A 10,548-nucleotide genomic window follows, 5' to 3' on the forward strand; every position below is an offset into this window, starting at 1 on the left:
TAGTTAAATTCGGAAGGAGTGAATTTTTTAGAGAAAAAAGCAACAGGATGAATCCTTCCAGTCTCTGGTATTCGTTGAGACAGAACCGCTCCAGCAGCAACAGAGGAAGCATCCACCTCCAGAATAAATTGAAACTCAGGATTTGGATGACGAAGGATAGGAGCTGAGGAAAAAGCTTCTTTGAGAGATTCAAAAGCTTCTATAGCCTCAGACGGCCATACTTTACAGTTTTGTCCTTTTCTTGTGAGAGAAGTAAGAGGAGAAGTAATAGTAGCAAAATTCTTGATGAACTTTCTGTAATAATTGGCGAAGCCTAGGAAACGTTGTAAAGCCTTCAAAGAATCAGGTCTAGGCCAATCCAAAATGGCAGAAAGTTTAGTAGGGTCCATTTCGAATCCAGATGCCGATATTACATAACCCAGAAAGGGTATGATTTTTTGATGGAAAGAACATTTCTCCAGTTTAGCAAACAGATGGAATTCTCTTAGACGTTGAAGTACTTTCTTGACGTGGTGCACATGATCTTGGTGGTTCTGAGAAAAAATTAAGATGTCGTCCAGGTATATGATAACAAAAATATTCAAAAAATCACGAAAGATCTCATTTACAAAATGCTGGAAAACCGCCGGAGCATTGCATAGCCCAAAGGGCATGACCAAATATTCATAATGCCCAAATCGAGTGTTAAAGGCAGTCTTCCACTCATCTCCTTTGCGTATACGGATCAAGTTGTATGCACCACGTAGGTCGAGTTTGGTGAAAATGGTGGCTCCCTGAAGATAAGTAAAAAGTTCAGGAATAAGGGGCAGAGGATAACTGTTCTTGATGGTAATCTGATTCAATCCACGATAATCAATACAGGGTCTTAATCCGCCATCCTTTTTTCCCACAAAAAAGAAACCAGCCCCTACAGGGGAAGAGGAGGGTCGAATAAATCCTCTAGCCAGATTGTCTTTTATATATTCTTCCAGAGCCATGTTTTCTGGTTTAGAAAGTGGATATGTTTTGCCTCGAGGATAGGCAGCCCCAGGAAGGAGGTCAATGGGACAATCAAAAGGGCGATGAGGAGGAAGACGTTCCGCTTCTTTTTTGGAGAAGACATCCACAAAGTCATGGTAATGCATAGGTAAGGATTCCGGAGTTTCAACTGTGAGAGCAATAGTGAGTGGTAACTTAGTAATCTCTTGAAGACATTTAGTCTGGCATGTAGATCCCCAGGAAGTGAGTTCACCGAAAGTCCAAGAAAAAATGGGATTGTGAATCTGGAGCCAGGGTAATCCCAAGATAATGGGAAATTGCGGAGTGGGAATGACATCGAAACAAATTGTCTCAGAATGAAGTATTCCTACGGTGAGGATTAAGGGTTGAGTAGAAAACTGAATGTATCCAGAACCCAAAGGATCTCCACTGACCGTAGAGACTGAAATGGAATACTCCTTCTTTAGTAAGGGTATAGAATGAGTAGAAACAAATGTAGAGTCAATGAACACACCTCCAGCACCAGAATCAATTAGGGCTTGGGTATAGATCTTCTTTTGTCCAATTAGAAGAGTTACTGGAACAAAGAGTTTCTTGTATAGGGAATGACCACTATTTTGGCTTAACTCAGTTCCCTGGACTAGAGTTAAGCCCTGGCTTTTACTGGCCTAGTAGGACAATCCCTTAATAAATGTCCTTTAAGGCCACAGTACAGACATAAGCCAAGAGTCCGTCTTCTTAAGCGTTCAGTCTCAGTTAATTTTATACTTCCTACTTCCATGGGTTCAGCCTGATCAGTAGTAGGAGAGGCTGGAGTGACTGGACTAGAAAAACGAGGAGCTAAACGAAAAGGAGTTCGAGTGGCAGTCCTCTGTGTTCTATCCTTTTCTTGTTGGCGTTCACGAAACCTGGCGTCGAGACAGATACAGAGATTTATTAAGGCTTCTAAGGACTCTGGAAGTTCACGATACACCAATTCATCCTTGAGACGCTCAGAAAGTCCTTTACGGAAAGCGGCTCTGAGTGCTCCCTGATTCCAAGTGGTTTCAGAGGCAAGGGTGCGGAACTCAATTGCATATTGAGAGACTGGTTGATTTCCTTGACGTAAATCCAGGAGAGTTGCTTCAGCAGCGGATGACCTTCCAGGTTTATCGAATACGTTTGAGAATGTAGATAGAAATGTATCAACATCCAACAGTATAGGATCATTCTTTTCTAGCAAAGGTGACACCCAAGCCAAGGCTTTTCCTTTCATTAAGGAAATAAGAAACGTGATTCTAGAAGAGGCAGTAGCAAAGAGAGTAGGGCTATTTCGGAAATGAAGACGGCATTGATTCAAAAAGCCTCTACATTCTTCAGGATTCCCATCATATTTATCCGGAAGAGGAATCCTGGGACTTAGTTGTACCTGAGACTGATTGTTAGGAATCGGAGGAGGTAATGCCTCAATCGGATTTGGATTGGGATTAGGATTGGGAGGTGCGGTAGCAACCAAATTTTGTAATAGAGCAGTAATTTGATCAAGTTTAGTGTCCAGAGACTGCAAGTGAGTGGCATGAGAACCCAAGAGCTGTCCCTGGTGAGCCACGGCCATAGATAATTCAGTGGGGTCCATTTTTATGGCCCGTTTGTAATGTCAGCCGCTCTGGAATCAATCCGGGATGTAACCCAACTGCTAGCGTGAATTGAAAGCACACGCTAGCACACTGAGAAATATCCAGGACGTGACCCACTCAGGAAGCAGATTAGAAGATAACAAAAATGAATATTGTTCCAGAATGCAGGAAAGCCACAAAGGATAAAACGTCCCTTTAAGTAGTACAAAGAACAAAAAGGAAATGCTCTTACTTTGAAGCTTCTGAAAAAGGTCCTCTTTAGCAGGCTTGTAAAACAAAGGAAAAGTTCTCTTTTGCAGCTTGTAAAAGTATAATGTCCCTTTAAGCAGGTTTATAACAAACAGAAAGGCAAAGTTCTCTTTTGCAGCTTGTAAAAGTAAATGTCCCTTTTAAGCAGGTGTATAACAAACAGAAAGGCAAAGTTCTCTTTTGCAGCTTGTAAAAGTAAATGTCCCTTTTAAGCAGGTGTATAACAAACAGAAAGGCAAAGTTCTCTTTTGCAGCTTGTAAAAGTAAATTGTCCCTTTAAGCAGGTCTTGTTTAACAAAGAATAGGTTTAAAGGTAAAGGCCAAAGCAAGGTCAGGCAGGCAGAAGTCGGCATCCAAATATCAGCAAAAGGTATAGGCAAAAGACAGGGTCAGGCAAGCAGAAGTCGGCATCCAAGTGTCAGCAAAAGGGTAATAGCTACAGGCAAGGTCAGGCAGGCAGAAGTCAATGTCCAAATATCAGCAAGTAGGGATTAGGCAAGAGGCTTGGTCAGGCAGGCAGAAGTCGGTACACAGAAGAATAAAACTGATATGGTACTCACAATCCAGGGAAACAAACAAACGGGCCCAGATTCAGATCTCCCGCCGAGATTTAAAGGGCAGGAGCGTAACCGTCATCAGAGGGGTGTGAGAGAAAGCGTCATGTTGCTAAGCAACATGACGTCAGAGACACAGAGGAGTTCCGGGAGCCGCGGCGACACGGCGATGAACGGAAGCGCTCATGACAACAACTATTGCACAAGCTAACTCCCAGCAGAACATACAAAATCTATGTTACCAATTATATCAAAATAATCCCTTTAAAAAGTTCTTAATAGAAACATTTCTAAAAAAGCCTAAAGCAGGTACGTGAAATTTACCTAATGATACAAAATGCTTAGAAGAATATGCATAAAAGAATATACATTTGCCCTAAAGATTACAATTGAAATAAAATTGAAATAAAAATTTGAATAAAGAAGTTGAAATGAAAACACACTTACATATATATATATATGAGTCCATCACTCAAATGCTAAGTGTACATGAAACCTCTTGCAAATATGTGGTACCAAATAAAAACATTTTTTTGATTCCTCCGTTCCCTAAATGAAGGCTGTGTGTACCATAAGATGTGTCTAACAAAGGATTGAAGTTATTTCCGTTCACAGCTCCCTGTTGTTGTTAAAAATTAAAGTTAAAGTAGGTGTCACATGAAAGCTTGTAAGTCTAAATCCACGTTAAGACCGTGAGGCTGCATAGAATCAAGTTGGTAAATCCAATATGACTCCCTGCGTCTCAATGTGAGGAGTCTATTAGGATATTTGTTTGCTGGAATCCAGTCTATTATTTGTATTTTCAAAGAACTAGGGTCTTTGTTATGGTACAGCCTAAAATGTTCTGATACACTATGTGTAGTCAGACCTATCTTTATGTTATTGACATGCTCACTGAGTCTGGTGCGTACGTTCCTTTTTGTTCTACCAATATAAATAAGGTTGCATTTACAACTGAGAAGATAAACGGCATAGTTGGTGCCGCAATTGCTTTTATATTTCATTGTAAATGATTTAGATCCATTATAATTTGTAAAGGAATTGCCTGTTTTGATGTGACTACACATTCCACACCTACTCACCCCACATCTGAATGTTCCTGGTTTTTGTTCTAGCCAGGTTGTTGGAGCGATTTTGTCTCTCGTGGCATTACGTAATTAGGTGGGAGCTAGAATATTTTTCAGATCTCTATTCTTCCTGAAAGTCACTAAAGGGGTTTCATATAGGGTAGCTCCTAAGATAGGATCTGCTTTTAGTATTCCCCAATGTTTTTATTTGGTACCACATATTTGCAAGAGGTTTCATGTACACTTAGCATTTGAGTGATGGACTCATATATATATATATGTAAGTGTGTTTTCATTTCAACTTCTTTATTCCAATTTTTATTTCAATTTTATTTCAATTGTAATCTTTAGGGCAAATGTATATTCTTTTATGCATATTCTTCTAAGCATTTTGTATCATTAGGTAAATTTCACGTACCTGCTTTAGGCTTTTTTAGAAATGTTTCTATTAAGAACTTTTTAAAGGGATTATTTTGATATAATTGGTAACATAGATTTTGTATGTTCTGCTGGGAGTTAGCTTGTGCAATAGTTGTCACTATTAGGATCTTGTTAAACTGTTATTGGATTCAGCCTTTCAAATTAATTATGCACACACAGCAGGATTAATGATTGGCTGGGAACCTTTTTTCCAATCACAGTGGCTCTTTTTTAAAGCTGGTTTGAGCCCTGTGTTGCATTCAGCTCATTTTTATTATACTCTTGAAAAAGTCTGAGCGAACTCAGACGAAACGTACGTAGAGTTTTTTATTATACTACCAGGAGTAATTTTAGTTCCAGCACCTCTCACCCAGACTTGGTATTATCCGACTGAGATGTTCGTGCCTGGGCTGTGAATTCTATTACCTAACTGGAGGGATTATTTTAAACCCATATTGCTGTTTTATCTTCTAAACGTTTGTAAGTATGTATTGTGTACTTGCACTTATGTCCTAATAAATTATTCTACACTTGAATTGGGCTGCGCCTGTCTTCTACTCTGTCTTAGTTCCTGTTCCTGATTGGGTGTCACCTGAGAGCACACACCTTCCACTACGGGCAGCAGCACACCCGGATCTGAATAACAGAGGTTACGGGATCATCAGCTTGTTTTTCTACAACAGCCAGTCTGTGGATCTTCACCATTAACTAAGATTAATATAACCGGCTTTTCAATTCTCATTATTTACTCCTAACCATCTACAAGTTATTCTGACCAACTACCAGGACCTAAGCGCCGATACCGGTAAACTGTTATTAACTGATACAAGACTTAAGGTGTTGTAGTGGCAGCTATTTATAATGTGAAGAGTTAGCACAATCTGATGTGGACATGTCTTCTATTGCCAGTAATAAAGATCAGACCACTATCTTCTGTCTCCTGTTGCTTTGGAGTTTTAGGATTAAACAGCCTCATCATTTCGGGAGATGTGCACATCTGTACCATCTCTGCATATAAGCTCAGCATATTCTGTCTTCCTCAACTTGTTTCTTTCTATAATTATTTCTACTGGGACAGAGTAGCTGATGTCCCTTCTCATGACATTGATGGTGACTTTAGTATTTCCTGGAACCGTCACAGGAATTTTCACTTTGTTGGTGACAGTGGTAGACTTGCTCTCAGTTTTTCCTTTCTCTATGGATATGGTTTGGGTCAAAGTGGTACTCAGTTCACCAATCACAGGAACTTTAAAGCTTGTTCCCAACTCAATAGAAGTTTCATTGCTAAATTTCATTTCAACTTCAAGGCTGGAGGTATAGTCCCGCCCTGAACTGTGGCTGAAATCCTGTTCATGCTTAGACTTATTAACAATAATGATCTCATCTAGTTGGCTAACACGGTTACTGAGCTCCTTCTTTCTGTCCCACTGGACATTTGTTGTAAATTTAGATGCATACACATATGTACATACACACTCATGCACACACACACACAAACATATGTACATACACACTAATGCACACACAGATACGCACACATGCATACATGCATACCCATATGTACATACACATTCATGCACACACAGATACACACACACACACATACATAGATACATACACATATGTACATACACATTCATGCACACACACACACACACACACACACATAAACATATGTACATACACACTAATGCACACACAGATACACACGCATACATGCATACACATATGTACATACACATTCATGCACACACACACACATAAACATATGTACATACACACTAATGCACACACAGATACACACGCATACATGCATACACATATGTACATACACATTCATGCACACACACACACATAAACATATGTACATACACACTAATGCACACACAGATACACATGCACACATGCATACACATATGTACATACACACTCATGCACACACAGATACACACACATGCATACATGCACACACACACACACACACACATATATGTACATACACACACACATGCATAGATGCACACACATACACATGTACATACACACTAATGCACATACAGATACACACACACATGCGTACATGCGCGCACACACACATAAACATATGTACATACACACTAATGCACACACAGATACACACATGCATACATGCGCACACACACACACATAAACATATATACATACACACTAATGCACACACAGATACACACACATGCATACATGCACACACATACACATATGTACATACACACTCATGCGCACACACACACACATAAACATATGTACATACACTCTAACGCACACACAGATACACACACATGCATACATGCACACACACATAAACATATGTACATACACACTAATGCACACACAGATACACACACATATATGTACATACACACACACATGCATAGATGCACACACATACACATGTACATACACACTAATGCACACACAGATACACACACACACACACATAAACATATGTACATACATACTAATGCACACACAGATACACACACACACATGCATACATGCACACACACATACACACTCATGCATACACACATACGTGAAATCCTTTAATTGAGAACAAGATTCAGTATCCAGTTTAAATATATATTTTATTTATGTATCTGCTTTTTTGTGATCACATTTTTATCCCATGTAACATATATGATTGTATTAGCATAATCTCAGTATCATAGCCAGGAATAAATAATATTAGCTGGTCACTTGCTGTGTGTAAGGCAAAATGAGTTCTGTATGTAACAGAACGCTAGTTATAGCTTAATCCCATCTGTTTGACCTGTTAAATGCACCACAAGGAGACTATACATATTTGTATAGGTTTATGTACAGATAGAGGGCTATTGGGTATGTTGATGGCATACATCACCGCTTAGGTGAGATGATCTAGAATGATCCTCCTGTGAGATTCCCAGTGAAATTCTTAAAAGGCAGATTTTGCTTTACTTCTCCAAGGGACATTCCTTGCATTTCTGTTTGTGATGGAGAGACAAGCCCAGTGCTGTCATGACGTGACAATTCTGCTGCATTTATACTTTGTGTTTTTTTTTATTTTATATCACTTTACACTTCCGACTAAGTTTTATTACATTTACTCTTTGCGCTTTTTATATATTGTATTTTAGTTTGTATACAGCAGTTTATTTAGGATTTTCCAAATTCTGATTAAGCTTTCACAGTTTCTGTGTAACTTTAACAAACTAGGATCGTACTTTGTATATTTATGTGTATCTTTTACAAATTAAGTTGCCGTTTGTTCTTATTCCATTTAAAATAAAACTGAAAAACGACAGCTTCATTTTCCCAGAGAGCGACATTACTTTCTATGGGCCCACTAAGCAAAGGTTCTTTAGTTTTGAGAGAAATTATAGTGCAGAATTCACAGGGGCTGAACTCACTGAATTCTATAAGAAAAAGGGTGGAGCCTGGAAGTCCCATAGAGATGAGAGATGCCTTCCATTGAAAGTAATGAAGCTCTCTGGGATACAAAATTTCACATGGGAGAGATAAATAAACAGGAGAACCACTGGCACTGATATAACGGCTCAGTTTGCATTAATTACTAATGTCTCTAGTTTAGTATATATTACTTTTCTGTCAGTTAAATAAGTGTGTTGTGGATTTTGAGCAAACATCACCTGCATACAGCTTGCAAAAGATAAATCAGTGAAATCTGCTGTTAAAAACTGCTTATAGCATTTCACAATAATTGTGAGAGCTCCAGACATACCCTGGGATTCTCCTGTCCCTCCCACTTTCTGAAACTGTCAGTTTTAGTTTACATTGGGGCAAATAGAATGTCCAATGTAAGTTGTAAATGATACAGAGAAATATACAAAGTATAATTGTAATTTGTTAAAGTAACATAGCAACATAATCAGAATTTGTAAATCACTTCTGGATCTAAATCTAAATGTAATAAAATATTAAAGAGTAAGTGCAAAGTTTAAATGTAATAATAATGAAAGGACCCAATCTGAAGTGTAAAGTAATATAAAATACAAAGCACAAAGTGTAAGTGTAACAAAACTCTCATAGCATGCAGTGCTGTATTGCACTGGGCTTGTCTCTCCTTTCAGATACAGAAATGAGATAGATCTCACAGTGCTGGAGAGCTCTGTCCTTTTTCTTTTGATTGTTCAGTGAGTTCAGCCCCAGTATGGTATTAACTGATACAAGACTTAAGGTGTTGTAGTGGCAGCTATTTATAATGTGAAGAGTTAGCACAATCTGTTGTGGACATGTCTTCTATTGCCAGTAATAAAGATCAGACCACTATCTTATGTCTCCTGTTGCTTTGGAGTTTTAGGATTAAACAGCCTCATCATTTCGGGAGATGTGCACATCTGTACCATCTCTGCATATAAGCTCAGCATATTCTGTCTTCCTCAACTTGTTTCTTTCTATAATTATTTCTACTGGGACAGAGTAGCTGATGTCCCTTCTCATGACATTGATGGTGACTTTAGTATTTCCTGGAACCGTCACAGGAATTTTCACTTTGTTGGTGACAGTGGTAGACTTGCTCTCAGTTTTTCCTTTCTCTATGGATATGGTTTGGGTCAAAGTGGTACTCAGTTCACCAATCACAGGAACTTTAAAGCTTGTTCCCAACTCAATAGAAGTTTCATTGCTAAATTTCATTTCAACTTCAAGGCTGGAGGTATAGTCCCGCCCTGAACTGTGGCTGAAATCCTGTTCATGCTTAGACTTATTAACAATAATGATCTCATCTAGTTGGCTAACACGGTTACTGAGCTCCTTCTTTCTGTCCCACTGGACATTTGTTGTAAATTTAGGCTTCCCAGGCAATAGAGGATAAACACTTAACGCTGAGTGACTCAAGCCTATTTCAGAGTAACGTAAAGCCATATCTCCAACGGATGATACCTTGTATCTGGGGTTATCCTTCACTTCATCGCATATTTTCCAGGCACCACTGAGCACCTGCCAAGAGGAAGCTCCATTTTCTAGTTTACCAAAGTTCAGAATAGCTGCATCCTGCACATCAATGGACTTGCCAGTCAACCCTTCTCCTTCAAAGAGCTTGATAAATGGGGTCCCCAGATTTGAAAGGATGAGATATAAAGACATGATTTTGTTGTCAACATCAATATTACTGTAATTGCCCTCCTCATACACACGGGCTTCACCCTCATAGTTGTTTTGAGTATAAGCGACCCATGGCTGGCCAATCACACGCAGAGAGGAAGCAGCCTTTGAAAAATTTTGACGAGCCAATTTAGTCTGAGACTTGGTGAGTTCTAAGCTCAGACCTCCAAATGAGGGCTCATCATATAAAATAATTTTGTTTTCACTCATTTTATCTGTGGAAAACAACACAAATTATTAATGAGGATTAAGCGCCCATAGGGAGTGTGAAACATGTTAAATCATTTAGCAAACCATCCCTTCATGCACAAAATATATAATATAAGTTATTTTTACATTCCCAAACCTACAAGACTGAGCTATGTTTTGTATTCTGGCTATTGTAAAGGTAAATACCCCTGACAATCAAACACTCTCTAAACACAAATGGAATACCTTCTAATCAAAGTCATTGTTGATATATACCGTATATACTATAAACAAATGTCCGCTTATAGTGAATACAAATCATAGCATAGTACA

General features: G+C 38.8%; 1 protein-coding gene across 1 annotated transcript; it reads right to left on the bottom strand.

Moving 5' to 3' along the window:
• Positions 1–7,489: 7,489 nt before the first annotated feature.
• LOC128644104 (epidermal differentiation-specific protein-like) lies at positions 7,490–10,237 on the bottom strand. Its single transcript, XM_053696820.1, has one exon. It carries the CDS (start codon positions 10,234–10,236, stop codon positions 9,226–9,228), a length of 1,011 nt encoding a protein of 336 aa, XP_053552795.1. The 5' UTR covers position 10,237; the 3' UTR covers positions 7,490–9,225.
• Between the last annotated feature and the right edge of the window lie 311 nt (positions 10,238–10,548).

This window comes from Bombina bombina, unplaced genomic scaffold (assembly GCF_027579735.1).
Source record: "Bombina bombina isolate aBomBom1 unplaced genomic scaffold, aBomBom1.pri scaffold_1324, whole genome shotgun sequence".
Taxonomy (NCBI): Eukaryota; Metazoa; Chordata; class Amphibia; order Anura; family Bombinatoridae; genus Bombina; species Bombina bombina.